At 36.7% G+C, this 25,443-nt stretch overlaps 2 protein-coding genes across 3 annotated transcripts in view; both read left to right on the forward strand.

Annotated features, from left to right (window-relative positions):
- Nucleotides 1-1,484, forward strand: part of LOC145772429 (unconventional myosin-X-like) — a 40,381-nt gene extending 38,897 nt beyond the window's left edge. Inside the window, exon 48 of the mRNA XM_082584307.1 lies at nucleotides 42-1,484. Coding sequence (XP_082440433.1) covers nucleotides 42-198 — 157 coding nt within the window. The 3' untranslated portion in view covers nucleotides 199-1,484. The remainder of the gene's footprint in view (nucleotides 1-41) is intronic.
- Nucleotides 1,485-2,256: 772 nt separating this feature from the next.
- LOC145772301 (uncharacterized) lies at nucleotides 2,257-25,443 on the forward strand. 2 transcript variants are annotated; one of them, XM_082584167.1, is made up of 16 exons: nucleotides 2,257-2,387; nucleotides 2,641-2,876; nucleotides 3,889-4,049; nucleotides 4,888-5,002; nucleotides 9,882-10,005; nucleotides 11,516-11,681; nucleotides 12,206-12,362; nucleotides 12,635-12,730; nucleotides 13,382-13,572; nucleotides 14,662-15,191; nucleotides 16,080-16,155; nucleotides 17,282-17,392; nucleotides 17,678-17,804; nucleotides 21,671-21,794; nucleotides 21,920-21,967; nucleotides 24,261-25,443. In XM_082584167.1, the coding sequence occupies exons 2-16, from the start codon at nucleotides 2,719-2,721 to the stop codon at nucleotides 24,465-24,467; spliced, it is 2,391 nt and encodes a 796-aa protein (XP_082440293.1). In that variant the 5' UTR covers nucleotides 2,257-2,387; nucleotides 2,641-2,718; the 3' UTR covers nucleotides 24,468-25,443. The 2 variants fall into 2 exon arrangements, with proteins under 2 accessions (XP_082440293.1, XP_082440294.1); XM_082584168.1 differs by lacking the exon at nucleotides 14,662-15,191 and adding an exon at nucleotides 15,270-15,784.

Consider the following 25,443-nt stretch of genomic DNA (forward strand, 5'->3'; position numbering starts at 1 on the left):
GCTAAACTGTTTAACTATTTTAATAATTTGATTTTTTGCAGCATCCTCTCGTTTGGAGCAACATCCGCTACTGTCTTCCGTCTTCAAACAGACTCTAGAGGTGACATCTCTTTTCATTCAGAGCAAGTCAATGAAATCGTCAAACTTATGCGAGCTTATGTGCAATCATTTTATAAGAGCAGGCCATTGATATCATGATGACATACAAACAGCGTCCCAGCTAATCCATTCCTGCTCTCATTGTTTCAACTGACCCAGACAGCAAACCAACCGTTTTACGTTGATTTAACGTCTGCAGACTGTCCTGTAATGTAAAAATGGTTGATTTGCTATCTGGGCGATGTATTGTTGTGCATTTTCAAATTGTTTTTTCATAGATATCATGCGACGTATCCATAACGTACTTGTTCAAGCTCTTGGTCAAAGCACTTATCTTAGGTTACTGTGATTATGAAATGCGTGATTTGTTGATATGCAGTATATTTTTAGCGAATTCTTCAGTGTTTTTATTATATTCGCTTTGCTGCAACAAAGTGTAGCGTATTATTTATTTGAGATGAATATTAACTTAAGACTTTGATTTAATTAACACCTTGTACAATGTACAATGCATCAACTAACGTTTGATAGGGGTTTGTTTTACCCAATAACTAAGCTTGGCTGAAAAGTAACGAACGACAATTTATGCTGCAAAAGAGACAAAGGTGTTTTGTAACAATCAGAAACTCAACTTTCACTTACCCTAGCATTCACATAAACATTCGGCAGCATCAAGAAAAATGTTGGCCCAAATGAATTTATTATGCATGAGCAAAGGTTAGAAAGGGTGCGAAACGATCACTGATATCAAATCGAGTAAAATTGCAGTATCTTTTTCCATTGAATTCTCCTTGTAAAGGTTCAAAAAGGTCGCAAAAATTGCATGCTTGAGGAAGACCATTTGTTTCTGTGGACAGCCGACAAACCGACAGGAAAATGCAATAGTCATTATTTTGAGTAGATTCACTCGACGAGCAGTGAAAAGGTGTTGTTCTCACCTGCTCAGACTAATTAGAATTTCAACTCCAACAGCATAATTACATTAAGCTCGAAAACCACATTCAATAGCCTGCATTATTATTTTCTTTGAGTAAAAATAGTTGATAAATAATGAATTATCTTTTCATCTCGTTTCGATGTTAGAACTTTTATTATCAATTTTTGTTTGTGAGTATAACTGGATTACAACGGTTGTAATTATGTTTGCTAAATGGTAGGAAATATTAATTAAAGTGTGTTGCGTGCTGTTGATGAAGTAATGTTGACTTTTTTATTAATATCTGGCGAGGTAGTAAAGAATGAATTGCAGTATAAGCTTAACTATCAGAGATAAAGAGCTGATACGTGAGCATGATTATAAATATGCGTGTATTGTAGCGTTTTTATTGAGTTGAAAAATTATCTTGAATAACTTGGAAAAGCTCGTAATAAAGACACAAGTTTATGAATAAGTGATTCATCTGTTTACATAAGTAAAATTTGGAAAGGTTTTTGACCAATATACCTCTAGTATCAAAATAGTCATGGCCAATGACTCTCAGTTGGCCTACCAATGCAGGTTATGTGCAGCAAGATATTGGCAACGTTGTCAAACGCAGGGCGACAGCTGTCAAATTTTAATCTACTAGAGTTTTATGTCTGCTGACATCAGCAATGGGTCTAGTTTGCTCAAACGTAGATCTACATCACAAAGTATAGCCTAAGGCAACTTCAGCATCATGTAGTCACCATTCCGGTTTGTACAAACAGTCGGTACATCGTTGAGGTGAACAGAACAAGATCAATTTTAGGTCATTGAAACTAGAAGGAATTATGTACAAACGCAAAAACTTTTAGTTTTATGACAGGTTGTGTTGAAGTGTCAAGCTCAAAAAAATAAATTATTTTATTTTAAGAGATCAACGGCAGTAACTACTCGTCTCTGTGTTTGAAAAGTTAATAACTTAATGCTCTTGCAGTACTGTATTTAATTTTCTTACTTGCAAAAAGTTATCCAGCTGCAGCAGTTCATCTTGTCTGATTAACTTTGATAATAAGTTAATAGGTTTGCCTGAACAATTTGCATGTTTTACAAAATGAACATAATCTTTGTTCTCATTAAATTGTAAGCAACTCATTTTTTATTAAAGCAAAAAGTTTATTTGGGTAAAGTGTTGTATACAAACTTTTAGCAGATTTTTCGAAAATATTTTAAGAAGCTTGACAATTTGCAGGAGATTGGGAGAGTCGAAAAATAACTTACTGTATTCGACAAGTGAAAAGCAGCTTAGAAGTTACTTCTTCCTAACTTAGACAAGCCATGCAAACAACAATATGAGAGTTTGAATGACAAAACATTTATTGACCGGGTTAGTGTTTTAATTTGCATAATTGTGATTTGACTTCTTTCTTAGATACGATGAATGAACCGCAGTAGAACTTTGCTGTCAATAAATTGATGAACAAATGATCGCATCTTTGTCTGCATTGCTCGTAAGAATAGTTGTTGCAGTTTCAGCAATCAAAAGCTGTAACAATTGCTTTAAGTTCGTATCAATCGGAAAATTGCTTAGCCAAAAACTAGTTGTTCTTTGTTACATCAATAAACCATGTTTGGTTTAGGTCAGGAATTGGAAAATCCAGCCTTTGTTTTCCGAAAGATATCTTTTGCATTGCATTTCCACCTTCAAATGACACAAAATGCCTATAGTACAAATGGTAAAGAGACAATGTTTGAAATGGGCGTTTTGTCCAAAAAGATTCTGCAGAACTTTCGGTAAAAGAGGAAACATCAAAAGCGCTGCAGTAGTCACTCTAATTATATTTGCTTTCATTGCAGCAGTACATAGACAGAAAAGGTATGAAAAGCTCACGAGGAGCCTACTAGCATATAAATTCTATTATAAAATTTTAAACGAACGCTTATAAATAACTTCCAAGCTGCCCATATTTCACTGACAGGACTTTCTTTGCTGTGGCACGTGGTGGCGATAAATAATAATAGTGATTAATTAGCTACATGTTTTTCATTGTATTTGCCTTTTTGATATGCGTTAAACGGAATTTCATCAAGGAACATTACTTTATAAAAAGAAAGAGCATTTTAGGCTTTTCTTTCAACCTAGCTTCATCGCATAAAGATTGCGTACAAATTGAAAGCACGTTGGCAAATAGGAAGATTGATATCATGAATGTATGTAGCATACCCAAACATAGTTGTAAGCTGTAAAAGAAAAAATACAAAATAATTTGAATCTTTGACCAGCCAAAACTATAGTAAGCCTTCACGTTGGAACTGTTTTCAATTGAATAGAAACACAATTAAATTGATTTACCAGAGTATTTTAAAATTTAGTTTTGTAATGTAGGATACTTTTTGCCTGTTTGTTGGATGTGCTATGTAGTAGGTGTGCAATGTTTACGCTTTTTCCCACAACATCACTCTACAATGTATTCCTTCTGGTATTCAATACAGCACTAGCAAGCGATAATTCACATAAAAACTGTTTTACCTACTTACCAAAAATTCAGTTTCTTTTATATATGATAACATGAAACCAAGGAACTTTCAGAAATCATTAGTTAAACTACCATTCAACGTTTTATAAGCAGAGAAAACTTTTTTTCTCGAACCGTAGAAAATTTCATTGTCAGATCACCGCTTCAATGCGTGATGGAACTAGGTGATATTTTACAATTCTAAACGGAAATGTCGTTAAATCAAGTTAGTAACAATTTTTTTGTTAAATAATATCTCAATATTAGCTCATCTGTCATTTTACATTAATTCAACGTCTGCCGACGATGAATCCATGTAAAAATGAGGAAATTTTTCTGTCTGAGAACAATACTCGTAAATATGATTTGCAGAAATATTGTTAAACGTGATGTGCCACAAGGGCGCAATGAAGCAGAAGATAATGTGCCGTCACCTGTACGCAATATTCAAGAATATGTTATCAACAATGAAGTTAAAGAACAGAAAACGAGTAAAAACATCACAAAGTGTCAACGACATCCTCCAGCTCTGGGTAATCAATAAACGAGTTTGTCACTAAACTACCGGTAGTAAGATTTATAATAAGGTCCGCAAACAGGATTTTATTCTAAAACTCTTGAACCTTATTGAAGATTTAGTTTTGTTGTGTTTGTGATATTGCAGTCATGGTAACCGTGACAAAAAGTTTTGTCTTTTTCCTTATATAAATTTGTCTCTTTTAGCCTAAGAGTAAATGGAATCTGTCTTTTGTCAAACTTGGCGAGGACTGGAGAGTAGTTATCAAGCAGCGGTGTTGTATAATTCATTGCTTAAACCTTTCGTGGATAAATTACTTTATCTAGCCCAGTATATTTTACCTAGGAATAATAATTCATTTCTTTTGACATTTGTTGATATGCTAATTAACTTATTTAACACAAGCTGATGTAACATACCATAGCACCTTACATCACATGAAGTTGGTTAGCAATAAATATGTTCACAGATCACAACAGTAATTACTCATTTTTATGTAGCACTGTAGCATATTACCTTCCTCTATAAAACATTTTACAAGGCAATAGTTTCAGCTGAGGGTTTTTAGACCGGCACCAGAGTCTAGATTATGACCATTAATCCATTCCTGTAGTGCTGAGTGATGAACTATGGAAAAAAATTTAAGGCCACTTTCACAGTATAAGATCTTTGGCATGACCGGACAAATGACCAATCCACATTAGGTCCTCCGGCTTGGAGGAGGACCCTCTTTCCATTAAGCTACCGGACCGATCTCGGTGGCTGAATGAATGCAGATGATGATCAGCTCATTTTATTCTACAGTCAACAAACTTCCACTACCAAGCTAATGAAGTTTTCTTATTTATTCCCAGTTGGATTGATGGAGGTCAATCAGAACATAACTCCAACCTTCAAGGAAGTTGAACATGTTTCTGGCCGGCACTTGATCAAAGGAGGCTGCTACAAACCGAGATCGTGTATACCGCGGTGAGTAACGATATGCTACTTGTCAAATATGTTTAAAGATTCAGGAAAATTTAACTGAAAATGACCTTGTTTAGCCCTGTTCAAATCTTGTGCAAGAGCAAAGGCCGTATGTTCATGAGTCACGACATATAACTTTGGTAGTAGCCTACTAATTTTTATCTTTAAACATCTACTAGAAATCTAGCTTGCTGGATCGCATGTGAAACGTTTAACTTTTTTTTGTACATCTGTTGTTATTTATTTTTATTTTAGTGGTACTGTAACTGAAGATCAGGGTGGTCCCGAAATGTATGAAAATTTTTTTTTTATTTGAAACATTTCGACCACCCTACAATTTTTTTACATAGGCTAAAACAAGGTAACAAGCTAAATTTCAGAAAAATTGGTTAATATTTAGAGATGCCACACGAGGTTGCAAATCAGGTTAAGGGTGCTTACTGCTTATTTCAATATTTCGATTTGATACGATTCCCTAATGTTTCGAAATCTTTTTTTTGGTACTGCCGATTCGAAATAAAAATTCCCCAGTGCAGAATTTTTCTCTTCAAGCAAATTCTTTTTACACCCAAATCAATGAGTATTGCGTAATTTCTTCGATGGCTAGAATTTGAAAGCGAAGCCAAGAACTTGCAAGATAGCAAGCATAGCGAACAAGCTGCAGTTCTAAATTGAATATGCTACTTTTATGAAAAAGAAGAGGCAGGAGGAGTTTATAGACTGACAGAAGGTTAACTTTCATGCACTAAGGAGTCCTTAAACGATGAGCACTGATCGTAGTGTACTGATGAAGTTGTGAACATTTTTCTTTCTATGTTTTTCAGATGGCTAGCAACAGTAATAATAGCCTAGTAGTATAGGCCTATCGGTGGTGCAAAGCCCAAAACCAGAAAGGACAATTATGTTTGGTTGATTGGTCCCACTTCCAAGGAACTGTCTGGGAGAAAGCTTCCTTCTGCTAGAGAAGTCCTTAGCGTGTTCTTCCATCTCCACAAGATTGAGAAGGTAACCATCAAAGAAAATTGCAAAGAAGTTATCAAATTGTGTATTTCATTCTGGGAGAGAGCCAGGATTATAACATGCACAGAAATACATGCAAGAGAAAGACTGCAAAAGTTATTTCTGCAATGGAAAGGACTCCAGAAGGCGGCTTTAAGGAGAACAGATACACAGATGAAGAAATAAGAAAAGTTCAGTGCCGATCTTGACAAACTGTTTGACATAGCACACGCGAAAACACTAGATCTGACTACTATTGAAGAAGACCATGCTTTTCTGATGACACAAAGAGATGGACGAAGAGGTTTCCTAGGTTCAGTTGATCAAGAACTTGCTGCAAAAGAAGCACGAACTGTCAAGCGGAAACAAGAGGAGCAAGCTCGAGCTGAAAAGGCAAAAGTATCATCTTCTTCAGTGCAAGCATGTTATCAAGAAGATATCTCAACATGATCATCAGAGTCTGAAAATACTGAACAGTGTGAACAGTCCAGTTCTTCAAAAATGCAGACACCAAAAAAACGCAAATGTACAACTACAGCTAGAGCAAAGAATGTGATCTCTCCAGGACTAGCACAAGCTCTGGACCGAACCAAAGTCAGTGACAGAGCAGCTGTTCATATCATTGCTGCAACAGCTCAAAATTTAGGCCACAATGTGGATGAAATTGGCCATTAATCGAAAAACTATCCGTCAGTCAAGAAGGTCACTAAGACAAGAAGCTGCTATTTTCAGTAAGGACAATTTCAGTCTTGACATTCTTGACCCGGGAGTTAAGGTTGTTGTGTATTGGGATGGAAAGCTAATCCCAGACACAGCAGGATGTCAGGACAAATACGATAGGTTACCAGTGATTGTATCGTATGATGGTACAGAAAAGTTGCTTGCTGTACCAAAGTTGACAATTGGATCTTGACAATCAATGGCTTTGGCAGTCAAAGAAGTCCTGAATGATTGGGTACTAGAAGACAATGTTGTAGCAATGAGTTTTGATACAACTTGCAGCAACACAGGAAAAAGGAATGGAGCATGTCATCTTCTTGAGGTCCAGCTAGAGAAGGAACTTCTATGGTTGCCGTGTCGGCACCATATACTTGAACTAGTGATAGGTGCAGTATCCAACAATGCAATGAGACCGTCATCAGGGCCTGACATCGAGATTTTCAAGCAGTTGCAAGCGCGCTGGCCACATCTCAAGCAAGATGATTATGAAACCGTAGCAAGTGAACCTTCAGTAGAGATTTATATCGCACCAGAACGTGATTCCTTGTTGATGTCTGCAAAGAAATATCTATGCAAACAACAACCAAGAGAAGATTACAGAGAATTTCTGGAACTGATCATCCTCTTCCTTGGTGAATTGCCAGATCTGGGTGTTTTGGTTATCAGAAAGCCCGGAGCTTTCCACAGAGCACGGTGGATTAGCAAGGTCCTTTATTATCTCAAGATTTGGATGTTCCGGGCACAAGTAAAGCTGACAGCAAAGCAAAAGAAAGGGCTTGCAGAAATTGTTCTGTTTGCAGTGTTGGTGTATTTCAGAGCCTGGTTTGATGCACCGGTAGCAGTTTCAGCACCAGCCAATGACCTGGCCTTCTTGAAGAATTTGAAAGCTTATGCCTCCATCAACAGCAGTGTCTCCAAAGTGACATGCAGAAAATTCCTCAACCATCTTTGGTACCTGAGTGAAGAAGTTGTGGCAGTTGCATTCTTTGATGATGGTGTTGCTGAAGAGAGGAAGCAAAGAATGGTTAAGAACCTTAAAAAGCCTGAAAAGAGTAGTCGTGCCGTGAAAGCCAGCTTGAAGATGGAAGAAATTGAAGCAAGTGAGATAGAAGACTTTGTTTCAGTAAAATCTATGCAGTTCTTCAAAGCTCTGAATTTGTCGACAGATTTCTTGTCATTGCCACCCTCACTTTGGCTGTCAAATGATGGTTACATTGCAGGAAAAAAGAAACAGCACAGTTTCGAGTGCTTAACGACACAGCTGAGAGAGGAGTGGCTCTAATTCAGGAGTATATCCATGTTCTGACAAAGGATGATAAGCAAAGGCAATGCCTCCTTCAAGTGGTGGCAGATCACCGCAAGAACTTTCCAGATGCAACAAAAAGAACTGTTGTTGCTGGGCTAAAAAACTTGGTTAAAGCTGGCCCAATGCCTATGGAATAAACATTTGTTAAGGTCGTGATGACATTACAGGAACAACATAGTACAGAAGGGTTTAGAAACAGTTAATAAGCCACACTATTTTATATTGTGTCTTGAGAGAAAAAATAAATGGCTTTGTGGCACCTCTAAACATTGTTCAATTTTAACCAAATTTAACCAATTTTAACCAATTTTAACCAAATTTAACCAAAAAAAAAAGGTAAGGTGGTTGTAACAAAATTCTAAAAAAAAAATTTCGGGACCACCCTACTGAAGATGTCTAAGACATGATATTTAAAGTTTTTTGCACCCTCTTTCACCACCACCGATTGTTAGGCTGTTTTTTAAAAAGTTATGATCAGGCGATTTCCTTGAACAGTATGTTGAAAACAAGATTAGTTTGCAAAATTCCAACTTTAATTCGAACACCAAGTTAAAAATATTTTTAAGAATGTGGTGGATTTTTTGTAGGCAAACAACGAATGGTAGCCTGCGTTAATTTATGGTTTGCAACGTAGCCTATGCTACATATAAATAAGTTAGTCGAGTGCAGTTATTGAATCACTAACCAATGGGCTAGTTCCTGTGTTGAAGAGCTGTTATTCATCGCGTCAAAGTTGTTCGCTATGTAAACAAATTCATTCATAATTTATGTCGTCATGTTATTTTCCCGATTATTATCGTTTTATCTTTCTCTGGTTTGTTGAACTGGAGGATAGTAAATATTTAATTAAGCTATTAGCTTTAAAGCTTTTTTCCAGATCGTGATCGACAAAATTTTGCAGAACAATCATTAATTGATCTTTTATAAAAAAATATTCTACGTCCTTTACCATTTTTCAATATTAAGGTCCTCAACCGGCAATCCGCGGATCTCCCAGAGGTCCGCAAAGCGTTTTCAGAAAGTCTATGAAATTTTCCCAGTTTACAGCAGAATTGACAAATTAAGACATTTAAAAATTGTACTTTATCTGTGTAGTACAATGATTTTCAACTGTGAGTCGTGAAGTCCTGGTGTGTTATTTGAAATTTCAAAGAGCGTCGTACCAAGGTTTGGCTTTTTAACTAAATATAAATTCATATAAAAGAGTTAAATCCTTTTATAAGGTTTTATATGTTCAACTGAATTATTTGAAACAGCAGGTTGTTGATTAAAGCTAAAATTAAAAATGCAAACGTAAGTCAGCAGTCTGCGGAGAAATTCTTTATAAAGGTAGCAAAAATTTTATTAATTTTTGATAAAACTATAGAAAAACATTAAACCAGAATATAGATTAGTGATTTTTGATTCTGTTCCCCAACATATAATTTATAACATAACTTAACAATTCATCAGACGTGATATACCAAAAGTTCAGATAAGAATATTTTAGGAGTCCGCGACCGCTTCGAAGGCACCAAAACGGATTCGGCAAGACAATAAGGTTGGGAACAACTGGTTAGAAAATCAGCTGCCGTCTTAACTCACAAACGTAGCGATAAAATGTATTGATTGTAATATCAACCAATGTTGTTTTTTAAAATAAGCTATGGTGAATAAAACATAGCCTACATGAAACTTTTATATAACCTCAAGTTTGCAAAAAAATGCAAGATCTTGCGCACATCTGACAACATCTGCTCGAATATAAACAATGCGCAACACAAGAAGGAAAAAGCTAAATATTTTTCAACGACTTGCTTATAGACTTATAACTTCTTTCAATTTGAATCTTACAGACTGATGTGATTTTTTATTCAGGCAGAAAGTGGCTATTCTTATTCCGTTCAAAGACAGAGAAGCTCATTTGAAAACTCTTTTGTTTTACTTGCATCCGATGCTTCAAAAGCAGAAAGCTCATTACTGCATCTACGTTGCCGAGCAGGTAACTTATTCCAGAATTAACAAAACTTTCTATAGAGCAGAGAAGCTAGAAAGAAAGTTTTAGGAGAACAAAAGCAACTGCTGGGGAGGCAAACGTCATTCAATATGAATTACAATTGTTTCATAGCGTTGTAATACCATTAAAATGCATTTTTAATAGGGCAATGTAAAGTCGCGTTTCATTTGTGATATTTTTATTTAAAAGAAATATTCTATCACACAATTATTTACTTCCTTAACTTAAATACATTCCACGTTTCATCAAGCTTGCGGATACTTGAACATTTTTCAAAATTACTGTTCAGCATGTAAGTGTCAATGTTTGAACTTTTTTTTTTAACATTAATGCATTTACGGAGCCCCTTAAACTTTAGATGGACCCATAAAAAACCATGAAGTAAACATGATGTAAACCAGAGGTGACGAACCTGCGGCCCGCGGGCCGCATGCGGCCCGTCAAAGAATTTTGTGCGGCCGCAAAACAATTTGACAATCGCTCATGCATTAAAGACAAAAGACATCTCAAAGCTGTTTTGATGAGGATGATGATGTTCTCTACCTTTGTTTCCGAAGATGGTCAATGAGACTGAGATCAAACTTTTTTAGTGTGGGCTTTGGTCAGTGAAGGCTACATGAGTGCGGAGATGGCTGATGAGGCCTATCTGTGCGGTGAAGCTTCTACTGCAGGATGGACATTGGAAGGATGGTTGGCTAGGACCAGGGTTGTTTGATTTATGCCTTTACTGGTACACCTTTCTTTTGCTACAGGTCGAGGCTGACAGATGAAAATTCTAGTGTGCACTTGAGAGTTGCCACATCGTCTGTTTGACTTAATATTGAACGTTCAGTCAAGCAAAAAAGTTTCCAAAAATCCCACTTAGCAAAAAAAATTAATGCTTCAATGTTATTTTCCAATATTTTATGCTTCAATGCTACATTAAATAGCTTTAGCTGTACGATTCGCATGGGCTTTTGTTTGTGGTTTAAAAAAGAAATTTCATTAACTGATTTGTTGTTTCGGAGCATAATGGTCGAAACATTTAGTCAACTTGAGCAAAAAGGATAGAGCCAAACAAAAAAGAAATCATACTCATATGAAAGCAAACGCTTAAACTTGAAAATTAAACTTAGAAAAACACACTATCTTCAGTGCAAATACTGTTGCTCTATCTTTTTTGCTCAAGTTAATTTGTTTTTATTTTTACTGTTGTATGTTTCGATTCTGCGTAAGATAATTTCAACTGTGTGGGTTTTATTACTTTCATTTGTCGTTTGCTACTTTTCATAAATAATATCTTGAGTCGCTTCTAAAACATTTCATAGTAGGTTATGATTAAACAGTTGTGTGGCCCGATAAGTCATGTGTAATTGACAAAGTGGCCCGCGACCGCAAAAAGGTTCGTCACCCCTGTAAACATACCTTTGTTAAAACATGTCATCAACAAGAAGATAAAGCAAAAACCTTTCAGTGACCAACTGTAGAAAAATAAACTCCTTTGTTTTACCGTTAGTTTGACAATGGAACGTTCAACAAAGCGATGATCATGAACGCGGCGTTCGAAGAAGCGATGAAGCTGGATGCTTACGACTGCATTGTCTTCCACGACGTTGACATGATCCCTGAGAATGATAAGAACTTTTACACTTGCGCAAAGCACCCTCGTCACTTGTCGCCATGTAAGTTCGAAAAATGTTGAGTATTTTAAAAATTTTATCATTTGCTTGCGCGCGTCAGACAAGAAAATTGGCTACCGGTTAAATCAATTGATATGACAACAATGGAAAGTAGGCTATGACAAAGTCTTGTTAGATTAAAACGGTCGACCAACGGAAATTTGTGTAGAATCTTGCATCTCAGAAACTACTGCGGCCACAAAACTTTCATTTTAAGGGTTCAAATTTAATATCAAAGAGTTTAAAAACACAGAGCAAAAACATAAGAACTTTAGAGTGTTTTGTAAAAAAGATATCGCTTCTACAAAGTGTATCCCAGCTTGCGAGCTGTCCAATTGTTGTTGTGTGATGAACAAACAAACTGATTATAAAAAATCTTCTTAATAATAACACGGTTGCAATTTAGAAAAGTGTGGTAATGATAGTGAGCTCTTTACACAGCCAGGCTGTCTTGTTATTTAGGCTACATTTAGGCTTTGAGTTGCATCGTATTATGATGACTAAATAATAACACTCGTATTGTTCAGCAATCGACAAATTCAAATACAAGCCCCATTACGGGACGGACTTTGGAGGTGTAACAGCCATCACGCCGGCTCAATATCGAAAAGCTAATGGACATTCTAATGAATTTTGGGGTTGGGGCGGCGAAGATAATGACATGGAATTTAGGATTCGTTTTAAGTAAAAAAATATGACTTTATAGGCTTTTCTAAATTTGGTATCTGATGATTGATGTCATCATAGTAGCTTAGTTTTCTAAACATATTAGCATGTAAACCTTATAAGCAAGGTTAAAGCTGACAACAGCAACAGTAAGTGACAGCCTACTGGATCGTTTATTTACAGCAACAACATACAATTCTATCAAAAATAGTAATTTTAAGATACAGTATAAAATAGACTACACAATTAAGTAAGATAATCTTGAGCTGATGCATGAGCTATTTCTGTAGTGGGATGAAAATTCTGGCCGCTCCTTTAGATCAAGGAAGATACAAGATGATTGTTCACAAGCATCCTTGGAAGTTTACCAAAGGTGTAAACGCTGCGTAAGTTTGCTTTTAATTTATTACAGTATAGGTTCTAAACTTACGCACATACAGTACCGTGCCTCTAAACTTATCAATGAATATAAGCTATTTTATCAATGACATGCTTATTAGGTACCAAAATATCAGCGATCTCTCAAGCACACTTGGCTCCACGCTCAATGAAAATTACAGGACTTGACAACTCTTTTTTATGATTTGAAAGAAAATACCTAAAAAGGCATTAGGCTAACTCCAGACAGAGGCCAACTCTGTCAATCTTAAGGATCTCTTCAGTGGAGTAAAAGAAAGTTGATTTGGATTGTTTTAATTTTTCATTCTTCGGATTGGATAGTTGTTTTGATGACGCAAGTGATTGAAAAGTGAAATGCGAAAGATTTTTAATTTTAATATTCAAACTTTAGCGAAACGTAATTTTTTCCGCTGTTTTGAAGATGGAATTTTTTTAGAAAAGTGATGATAAAAAATTATTGGAATTTGCTAAAAATAGAGAATTAAAGACAAGGCAAAAACTTATTACTAAGCTAGGACAAAACAATCAACTAAGATGGATTTACAATACTGAACAACAAAATTTGATGCAAGAGGCGCATTGTAGTGCTTGTATTGTATAGCGCATAATTTTAAAATGTCTTTGTTTTATGTTTGAAGATACAAGTTGAATAAAACAAGGGAAGGGCGCGCTAAAGTGGATGGATTATCAGATTTGATTTACCGCATGACAGGCATTGAGCGCTTTTCCACGTACACCAAGTTGATGATTGATATACGAAAGATAGAAGTAAAAGCCATAAATTTGTTCATTGACGGAAAACCAGCTATGTCAGTTGATATAACTCCAGGTAAGTAGCCTACAAACATTCATACTCATGAACAAATTCTGTGAAACACCATAGTTGGATAGGCTAGGCCTATTGGCATGAAAATTATTAGTATGGTAAGCTTAATGAATCAAATTGCCCAATGCTGAAAAGTTTTATTTTACTCTCGTCATCATTATATTTCTTCCTCGTGGTAAGAGTCAGATACAATGCATCATCGTTCACGATCATGAGCACTTTTTACTGCATTGCTACAATTTAGTTTTGGCCATTTTGCAGTATTTTATAAATTTGTCTAGCATACTAGAAAAAGTTAGTTTTTATAAAAATGGTAACAACATGTAACAGAGATTGCTCACACACTTCAAACTTTTGCCCAGCAAACTTATGTCGAGCCAAGCCCATTTCCTTGCCAATGCTAAGCTCAGGTGAAGAAACTGCGAGGTTTTCATAGAATTATTACCAGCTTATAGTTGTAACATTGTTCATTACTTCATGATTTCAAGTTATCAGATTAACAAATACACACATTAATGCAACATGTTAAGGTTTAGCAGCTTTCAGTAGGTCACATGGACAGCATACTGAGCTACCCAGTTCTGGGTGTGATCAATTGATCATGGTATGATATTTCTACCTTACCGTGTTCGGCTTCCCATTATGTTACAAAATCACAGTGAAATCTTTACGCCATTGCATTTGGCTAATAACTTGGATAAACTTATTTCCTTTAACGGTAATCTACATTCTACAGTATATTATTTTGGTTTCTATTTATTGACTCTGGTGCGTGCCAAGACTGTGCTTTCACACTAATATCTGAAGGTTTTCTATTTCTATGCTTATACACTAATATCTGAAGGCAATACTGTTACTGTAGATCTTCCTAATGTTATTTTTGGTCCAAAAATAATTCAAACAAAATCGATCAGCTGTGCCTACAGGAGTTGCTGAACCACGCGAGGTTCTTTCAGATAAGGCAATGTGCTGCATAGTTATTTTTTCCATTCAACTGACGTCTTTTTTGAAATCCAAATACTTTAATGGGGGTTGTCACACAGTTGTATTTTTCTACTTAATGTTGATTAATTTTTCCAATCTCTTTTTTAGAAAAATGCCGTTGGCAAGAATACCCTGGAAAATATTTGGATTTCAATATAGACCTATCGGAGCACCCCGAAGCGGCTCATTTAAAAGTGTTACGAGTAAATCAACCACCACCTCTACCCAAACTTCCAAAAATACCTGAGCACATACAAGCAGAAATGCCTGCGACCCCAACGCCGGCAAGGCATTTTTCGTTGGTTGACAGCAAGGAAGAAGCAATTAGACTGTGTGATATATTGGCTCCTGAATGTCAGGGGGTGCAGAGAGAAGGAAGTGATACCCGATACTCGCTCAGACAGGGAAATATTCCTCGAAATATTGTCATAACCGGATCATCAGACCCACATAAAAACAAAAAAATTGGAGAAACAAATATTAAAAGTTATTTTTTTCCCGATAAATCTGCTTTTCTCAAATACTGTCCTGGGGGATCAGGAGGTTCCATGCAAGGATACATGCATACCCTGGACGTTGATTTAAGTTTAAATCAAAGCACAATTCAGCACACGTACAGTTTTGAAGTTTATTTTCGTGTAAGTATCAAACGTTGTTTTTTGTTAACTACTTGTACCTTTTTAATTTCATTTGGTGTTTTTTAACGTTGAGAACAGGCGTTCCATGTCGGTGGATAGAGCTGCCTGGGTTAACGCTCACTGATCACATGCAAAAAAACTTCTACCAAAACAAGTACTCAACAATGGCGGAAGCAAAGAACGCTTGCGAAGAGCTAGAAGTGTACTGCGGAGGAGTGGTTAAAGAACGAAACAAAGAAGAGTATTCCATTCATCCAAGAGGAAGTCTTAGAAATGATGAAGGATTTCTAAGGAACATGATAATAGAAAGTGGAAATATACCCCCAGGTGGATTGGGCACAGATTTTGTTAGCAGCGGTTTAACAAAATCAGTTATTTTTGGAGATGGAAAAACACCATTAAAGCCAGAATTACCCAGTGAAAATGGAGCTCAGAGAACAACATACATCCGATATTGTCCTGCCCCAGGAGGATCCATTCAGATGGTTCCGGCTCCAATTAAAATTGACATTGACAAAGATGTCGCTTCATGGATTGGAGAAAACAATAAGAAAAATTACAGACATTTTTACAAGTTCGAAATCGACTACAAGGTTTGCATTGATTTTATTACGGTATTGGTTTTCAAATTGGCAAGAGTTTCTCTTGATGCAGCGTTTCTAACATTTCTAAAAGTGAGTCCATGGCTTAATCAATTAGAACAATTTTGAATTCAATTTGTAGCCGAGATGGTAATCGAGTTTTGATAAAAAGGATCAAATACTCAAAACTCTTAATATAAACCGGTCACAATAGCAGCAGCAAGACAAGTTGTTGGGCTACAATAGTTAAACCATAGGAGCAGAACAAACTGATCTTAGTGTGGGCTAACTGAAAGTTTCTTTTCAGATTATTCTGCAACCAACAAAGTATCTTTATTATGCTGACACAAAGATGTTTGAAGGAAAAATGAATAGAGGTCAAAGTGAGTACCGCTGGATGAATTATCTTCTCGAAATCTTTATGAGCAACGCATACTTTCAAATTGAGTACACCGCCCAACACACAATAGCGTTGACATGAGGGTCCAGGGATACGTTGAGACCCGAGTCTGGCATGATTTCAGGGGCCTGGAATCTTTTTAAGAGGGGCGGGAGTTTGAAGAAACCACCGCATATTCTTTGGATTTTCTGAATTTTTCTTAGAAGTATCTTGAGTTGAGGCCCAGGAATCTCATTGTTACTGGGTCCAAATTATCTTCTCAACGGCACTGGTAACACCCATGCTATTTAGACTAGCCAATGTTTTCAAATGTCAATTAAAAGTTGACAGGTTGTTCAGTATGACACATTTAAAAAACTTAAAAACTGTTATTTTAACGACAAATTACCAGGCTACTGGATCTTGAAACGTAAGATTATGGCTTATGTAGAGTTACCCAACCAGCAAGCCCGACTGGGGCCCAGTAACAATTCAAGTGGGCACACCATATGGGTTATTTATGGGTCACAAATGGATTAACACAAGTCCAGTTTTTCATTTTTGTTTAATTAATTGCCCTAAGCCGAGCCCTATCTCTTAATTTCAACTTCTTATTTTCTTTTAGTTTGAAAAAGAAAGTAGAAAGTATGATGAGTTGAACTTGGGCAGCCCAGTTGTAAAATCACCCAAACATGGGTAGTAAAGTGAGTTACCCAGCAATATTAAAAAGATGTTTTTACAAAACAAAAATGTTTTTATTCCCTGTATAAAATCAACTTCGTCAGTGTTGTTTCAAAACTGCTAATATTTATTGCAAAAGTTAATGTGAAATTTCATCTGAGTTCAGTTTGAGCAGCCCATTTGCACAACATTTTACAAAATTTAGTCAGAGTTAAATTTTCCGCATTAGTTCAGAATATTAGTAATTTAAATTATAAACTTTAAAAAGACTAGTTTCTAATAGACTCACATGCAACCATCCCCATAATTTATTGCGAAAGTTTGTGAGAGCCAACAATTCAATAACATAAACAACATTTTGACACTTTCGAAAAACATCTTATTTTTAGTAGGCCAACTACAGACTTCCCTTCAAAAAATTTATAAGCACTGTCTTTATTTGTCTTCAGACTTTTATACTTTTCGGTGGCCAGGATCCAAACCTCCCGATTTCCGTTTAGCGGATACGCCGAGAGAATATAAGTTCCGAACGGAAGACTTTGCCGTTCCAAACATTCCTGGTAAACAACAGTTATGCACGCTGTGTATAAAAATAAAATATTTCCGCATTAATTGTGTAGGCCTAGGTCACTATAATGCACCATCAAATAATATAAAGGTCAAAGAAAATTGTTTAAAACTGTGTTGGTATCTTGAAAGCTTGAAAGAAAGTAGTCACCAGTGAAAAATTAGGTCTATTTGATTTTTGCCCGACACTCCTATCATGAAGTAGGTGGTCAAAATTAACTGTAGCCTTATTGGTATCAGTGAGAATTTGTCATCTTTCTAACAACTTCATGTTTCAGGATGCTACACCATCAGAAGTAGAATCCTTGATAGACTTCAGCATCCATATTATGAGTGGAATTGGTGGTTCGAGGTTAAATCGGATGACAGAACAGCAGACGCGATGGCAAGAGAAGAATTCTGGAGGTGAGCAAAAAAAGAGAATAAGTGTTGCGCCTACAGTAAGTTTCGTCATGAATGCGTCTGTAGCAAGAAACGCAAAAGTTTGATGGAAATTTTGTTTGTGTGAATGCAGCAACGTGGTGATTGGGTTTTGGTAGGAGTTGTTATAAGTTTTGCTTGGACGCAAATACGTTACAGTTTCTCCTATAGCCAGGGCCGGATTTAGACCATGAGAGGCCCTAGGCTATTCCATTTGTGAGGCCCCTTCCTATTTTTGAGCTCAGAATTTCTCTCTAAACAACATCACATGTCATTGCTTAATGTTAAAAATATGAGTGCAATAAACTCTTCGTTCTTTTAATTTTCCACATTCATGAATGCAAATTTTTAATTAAAAGAATAAAAATTTAGTTAAGGCAGTTTTGCTTTTAATTTTAATTTCTTTGATCAAACAACCGTTTACAATAATTGTAAAGTTTATTTACCAGGACATAAGAAATAATTACAGCCATCAAACAGAGTAAGACTAGGCTACCAATTTTATTTACTAGCTTTCGTCAAAGCAAAATTATGCAAAAGTTAATTAAAGTTTATCTGTTTATGTTTGTCACTCTCAATGCACAGAATGCTCAGTGCGGACAACCTTTCTTGATACATTGTCAAATGTCGATCTCAATTTATTTTTGATGCTTTCGAGCCTTGAAAAAGATCTCTCCCCTGAGCAGTTAGTGACAATTAAGCTTAGAAACAGTCTTAATATTGCTTCCACATTAGGAAAGGCAGTGTTAATTTTTTCCTTGCACATAAATTTCATAAAGGTCTCCATGAGACAAGGAAATAGATTGCTCTTCTCTACTGTACCGGTAAGCCCTTGGTTTTGTGTTTTTCTCACGTACAAATGAAAATGTAGAAGTTTATTAGTAAGTTTCGGGTTAACATCTTCCGGATACGCTTCCTTTAAAAGTTTTAAACCTTGGTTGTCTATTTTCAGTTTTAGCCAAAACTCTGGTGTGGTGGGCTAAGGTCATCACTATCATGGAGAACATTGCATGCTTGAGGCAAAGCTCCCTATTCTTCTTGCAAATCATCTAAATCTTCTTCGTTAACAACAGAAGGAAGTTTGATGCTTCCACTCTCAAAATTAAAAAAAAAACACTAGATTCTCCAAGAAAACCACTAGATCTAGTGGAAAACCACTAGGAGTGGCAGCCCTGATGTCAACTACAGATACTGATTTTTGCAGAGAAGACTATGGTACTTTAACATAGAAGCTTCCAGCACAATGCGTATAATAATTGCCTTTATTATGATGCAAACGACGTAATAATGACTCTTTACAAGGTGGTTGAAACCAGTTGTGTATAGAATTTTCTACTCTGAAAAGCTTGATATACTCGTATATATACATTAGATAGGGTTTAAACTTGTCAAGTTTTTTAAAGAATTACAAACTTTGAAACCGAATTTTGAGGCCCCTGGACGTTGAGGCCCTAGGCTTCAGCCTGCCTAGCCTATTGGTAAATCCGGGCCTGCCTATAGCATATAGGTTTGGTTCAAACCTCCAAATGAAAACTTTCCAAATATTTAAAAGTTTATGGCTACCTGTAGATAGGGTTGCCAGAGGTTAATATAAAAAAGAGCCCAAGCTTATGCAAAAAGTAGCCCAAAAGGAGCCCAATTTTTTTGGGGTTCTAAAATGGAGCCCAAGCAAAGAGATAACAAAATTCTTCCAAAGCGCTAGATCATCAGTCCCAAATTGTAAGTGTTTTTCCTGTTCTTCACATCTTTCAGACAGATTGGCATTCACTCAACTGTTTGTTAAAATAACTACAAACAAGTACCGGCACGACACCAAGTAACACAAAAAGTGGTTTAATTGCTTTTCGTGATGAGCTTACGCATCAAGAGTGTTCCCCTCAAGACCATCAACAGTTTTGATAACCCACCAAGGCCGATCAACGTAGAAACTACCGTATCTTTTTGTCTTTTTTTTTTACTCATAACTTATACCGTAAATTGTTAAAAAAAATTCACTAGCCATTTTTTCTCATCTTTCTACATTTGTAAAAACTTTATTAATGTGTTGCGATCATGCCATAACTGATTGTCCTGCTCTGGCATTATGCACGTTATAGCGTCCGTGTTTTGTCGCTTCTACTTTTTTCTAGACCCCTGCTATGTTTGACATATATAGTTTTTCGTTGTGATGGTCAGAAATAAAAACAAACTGAACTGATGTCCACGCATTTTCATGAAAACCTGGATCACTTAAGTTGCCAGGATTGCCAGATATTAAAGCTTAAACATGCATATTTTTGAAAATCGGCATCTTTATACCAAATTGGTACGGTAACCCTGCCTGACCGAGGCCTCCAAAAACGCTGCTCCTCAATGAAATAACTACGAATTGGGTAAAAATCTTAAACATGATACAATTTTTACATAAAAGTTATATTATATTTAAAAAAAAAGTAGCCCAATTGGGCGCCAAACAAAAAAGCGCGCCCAACGCGAATTTCTGGCGCCTGGAGAAATCAAAAGTAGCCCAATTGGGCGTAAAAGCGCCCAATCTGGCAACCCTACCTGTAGAAGCTGGATGATTTGTTACAATTTCACATTATAGTTTTTTGCCAAATAAAATGTTGTTTTGTAACACAATAAATATCCTTGAAACTGAAAGCTTATTTCCTGACAGTTTGAAACAAAATTGTGTTTGAAGAATTTTACTATTAGCTCCCTAGACCTACTGCATTTCCTTGTTTGATTATGGTACGAGGGTTATCAATGAAGATGATAGCTGTAGCCTACTTCGATTAGTGCTGCCAATGAAGAAAATAGGCTAGGGGAAAGGTGTGTATTTTGAACCCCTTAAAGAAAAATAAGCACAACTCAGCCAACTTCCGGTCAGTGTGTATTATTTTTCACCCAGATACAGTCTAGGTACTTGCAAACCAGGGTAGAAAATATAAATCACATACAATAAAAAAATACAGAATAATTAAGCAATAAAAAATGTTCAAAAATGGTCCAAATTACGGTACACATATGGTGTGTATTTTGGACCATTGGGGTGTGTATTTTGGACCATTGGAGTATGTAATTTCAACTGAAGTTGCTTGAGGTCTTCGAAATGAAATTTCTGGATGACTGTTCAAGAATCCCTTAAGCCAATCTTTTTCAGCCAGACCCTTTTCACTGTTGAAGCGGGTATTGATATTATTGGCAGACGCAATGTCATATGCAAGCTTTCTTAAATCTATGGCCCCTAAACCATAAATTCTTCACTCCATTTCCAAAACATGTTTGACCAGTTGATCTTCAATATTTTCGGGAAGATCAAGTTGTCGACCAATGGTTTTTGACACTTAATTGTGTAGCATATTTATTGGTAGCCTGTTATGGACATGTTTTAACACTAGGCTACAGCTTTGGGAATTTTGAACTGACGCGATGCTGCATAGGTGAGATGACTGGTCCAAATTACACGCTGTCATGCACTGTTAAAAATTACCAACTATGACTTCCACACTTGGTTACAAGTTTTGTAATTGAGCACAACATCTCCTTATAGGTTAAAGATAATACCAACATCAAATCAGACTCAAACGTCATGCCAATAACGTCTCAGCGCTTAGCAATCAACTCCCCAGAATAACATCAGCATACCCAAAACCACAAATTCCAATCTCCCGTCCACGTTTCTAAACCAAATGCGCTGAGTTTTTCACATCCGAGCTATTATTATTTTTTCTTTCAAGCTGTTCAAAAATACTGACAAAACGATTTTTATTTTTTGAGTTAGGGGACTGGTCCACGTTACACCACTTTCCCCTACATGAGCTCATAAAAGGGTGGGCTATCGATTTTTTCATTATTTGCATCTATCGCAGGCGACAAATGCACGCCAACATCATTGAATCTAAAATGTCAAGTAAAGAAAAAGAAGCGGACGAAAAAAGAAAAGAACAAGAGAAGCGAGAGTATCTCTTCAAAAAAGAAATGGCTGGAATAAGAGTGAGTTATTTGTCTAAACAGCTCGAATTCAAACTTCTATGCTTAACTTCAACTATCAGTGCCAGTCCGGTTCCAAATCTACCCTGAATTTATTTGAAACTGTTTTTGTTTTTTTCTTGTTTCAGCATGAGTTGTTTGTACCAGACCCAGCAATGGAGGAAAAGTTGCGTGAGGTAAATCAATGTTGATGACTGATTAAGCTACATCGTGATGCGGAAGGTTAACTAGCAAATAGCTACTTCAAACACATATTCCACTGCATTTAATTTTACGCAATTGTTCACAAAGTGGAAAGTTACACGAGATGGAAAAAATTAGTGTTTTAATGAAAATAAAGTCATGCTATAAAAAGACTTTGGATGAATCGTTTATCGGTGATTCAAAAACATGTGCGACGTTTTAGTCTACTTGGACAGAACAATGTTTCCTGTCTATCAAACTTTGTGATCATAAGACTCTCAATTAAAATGCAGCTGTGGAATTGTAAACATAAACTTAAGAAAAGTGTTGTAATTAGAAAAAAGTATGCTTATCGATGTTCAACAAACTATGAACAAAAATAAATTTTATCTAGAAGCTACACTAAACAAGAAAAGATTAGAACGCTGGTGTAGGCTATATTCAGTGTTGGGCGCGATAACTCATTTTTCAGTTAAGCGATAACGATAATCGATAAACGAAAAATGCCTAAAGCGATAACGATAAACGATAAATCAAAAAAAAGTTAAGCGATAACGATAAACGATAAATTATCGCCGATAATGTCCGATAACGATAATTTTTTTTTCTCGATTGACGCTGCCCCATCCCATGCAGCACGAACTGTTTTCATCAACATGACGAAAAATCGAACATAATATACTGTAAAGGGACAAAACTTTTTGTAAGTTATGCATGAATAGAATCGCAACAGCGGCAGTAGGTAGGCTATATCTTCAACCTCTTGATACAGAATCAAACCACTGAGGTAACCGCCGTGCTTATAATTATACCTTCAGATACCAGTTGGATGCTTTTATCAATTGGGTTACACTGCCGCTTACGTGCAGTAGGCAAAATAATTAAATCAAATGAAACTACCATAAAAAATTTCAAACTTTGTATTTTGCTTTCTGCAGGGCTGTTTACAGCAAAGTCAGCAATAATTAAAAAAATTTCAAAAAACGCAAAATGCTTGAAAATTTATCAGTAATCTTAAGCGTTATTGGTAGTAAAAATATGCATAGGCTACTGTGAAATCCATCAAACTTGTCAAATTAGTCGTGTTTGTTCAAGAACAATAACATAATTATCGTAATTTACTGATAATTTCAGATAAATTTTTCTGTTTTCTTTGTGAACACCATCAAGCAATGGCAGAACGCTGAGTTGTTGAAATAAGAATTACAATATAGGCACTGTATTATTAGTGGGAATAAAAATATTTGATTGAGCGTTGGCTATGTCGCATAGGTAAATCATCGTCGTATTCAGGCTTACGCCCGGTGGTTGAAGATTTAGATTAAGTGGACGGGAAGGCAAGGAAGCCAATCTTCATGTCCACCTTCAGGCATGCCTTTAAGTGTCCTGCCCTTTCGATTGCCGTTCCAGCGCTCTCACCACTCGGCTATGCAGCATAAGTAAATGAGAAAGGTTATGCTGTATTTAGCATAATTTTACCACGCAATTCGATACGCAACTGTATGCTCATGAGCGGTGTCGAACCGGCGCCCTTTCGATTGCCGTTCCAGCGCTGTCACCACTCGTCTATGCAGCATAGGTAAACGAGAAAGGTTATACTGTATTTAGCATAATTTTACCACGCAACTCGAACTCGATGCGCCTATTGTCATGCAAAAACTACTACAAGATGCAAAAAGTGTGATGTCGGTTTGCATGTCAAATGCTTCAAGCAATATCATATTCTGCAATGACTTGTTTCAGTGATGGTGGCGCGAAAGACCATGTTTCCGATGTAAAAGCGGCCTCGTATTGCGACACTTTCATAAACCACTTGCCAATTTTTTTCGCTTCGCTTCAAAGGAATCTGTACCGCCTGTGCGCTTACATTGTAATTGTAAAATTCACTCGCGATTGCCGATTGCAGCAAAACAACAAGAGACTTGTTGCATGCATTTCAACTCTAAAAATTATTGTGTTGTCAGGGCCGTCGCTGCAGGGGCGTGCCCCTCCCATGACAACGACCTGTGCACACACACTTCACGTACTGAAGATGAACTGGTTTTAATTTTAGTTTCATGAACTAGATGGCTAGTAAAAATATTACTTTTCATGGTCTTTCCACTTGTGTGTTGATCCGAAATAAAATTTATCGGCGATTAATTATCGGCGATAATCAAATATTGCCTTTGGCGATAACGATAACTGAAAAAATAATTAAGCGATAACGATAAACGATAAAAATTTATCGCCGATAATGCCCATCACTGGCTATATTATTTTAATGCATTGCTTGACAACTTGCAGGAAAAATTGGAAAATGGTCCAGATGAAAAAGAACTTGATGCAAAATCAAAGAAAATTGAAGTGCACGACTCCAAGCAGGGTTACCCGAAAATCAAAAACGTAGCGCCAAAACCAACCGCCAAACCGGTTGTGGCACGAGATAAAGTCTTCCACGCTGCCCTTCCAAAACACTTGAAGCCAGAAAATGGCAAAACAAGCAAGAGGTAGCTACGCTACCATGGTTTGGTCAAGTCAATCAACACTGTGAAGCCAGAGGCCGCATGAGTGCTGGAGTCATGGGAATGAATAATGCCTACGCCCTACAAGTCCCGGACAGTATACTACAAATCCCAGTAAGTGCGCAAGAGAAAGTAAATAAAACAGTTTTGCTTGCTGGAATTTCTGTGAGGATCATCATACCAGAAAAGAAATTGATGAGTGTTTCTGAAAGAAAAACATTTGGAAGTTTAATCCTCCTAGTTGTCAGCTCCTATCTTGATCAAAACCTTGTTAAATTTGGCGGCTACGTCGTGTCATGGCATTTCTTCGTCCTTTAATGCTACAAAGTTATTGAATGAATCTGTATTAGTAGCCGACTTATTGAAAGTGACTAGTCTATTGATTTGACTTTGATATCAACTTAATCCAGATTTAACAAGAGTTAATAATCATATGCTAGCACTTTCTGTATTCTTCTTCTATCGAGTCTTCTAAAGTTTGTTGATACACCACAGATTGACACATTCTTCCGCAACGGAGTTGTACACTGACAGGTCCCACCTACTGCACCGGGTGGCAAGCCGAGGGCAAACAAGAAGGTGGTCCGCTGTTTGGGGCTCGGTGCCACAGATACATACAGCAGGGCCCGTGTCGTAGCCCCACTCCACCATTGCAGACTTAGTACGTCCAACACCGGTTCGGAGTCGATTTAATGTTTTCCACTTTGCCCAAGGAGCGTTTGCTCCTGGGGGGAGGGACTCTGATGGTGGGATCTTCATTTCAGTGTATGATGGGTCGTTTTCGAATTGTTGTATAAGCTTGAGGTGGCACACATCTATTGTCCCACTGTCTAAAAATTGCATGATAGCAGCCATACGAAGTGTGCGCTTCTACAAAAAGATGTGGTTTTCGATTTTCTTTACACACGACATATGACTAGAAGAGCACGCTAAGTTGCGTCTAATAAAACTAATCTGAGAGTTGG

The sequence above is a fragment of the Aplidium turbinatum genome, chromosome 6, assembly GCF_918807975.1.
Source record: "Aplidium turbinatum chromosome 6, kaAplTurb1.1, whole genome shotgun sequence".
Lineage (NCBI taxonomy): Eukaryota > Metazoa > Chordata > Ascidiacea > Aplousobranchia > Polyclinidae > Aplidium > Aplidium turbinatum.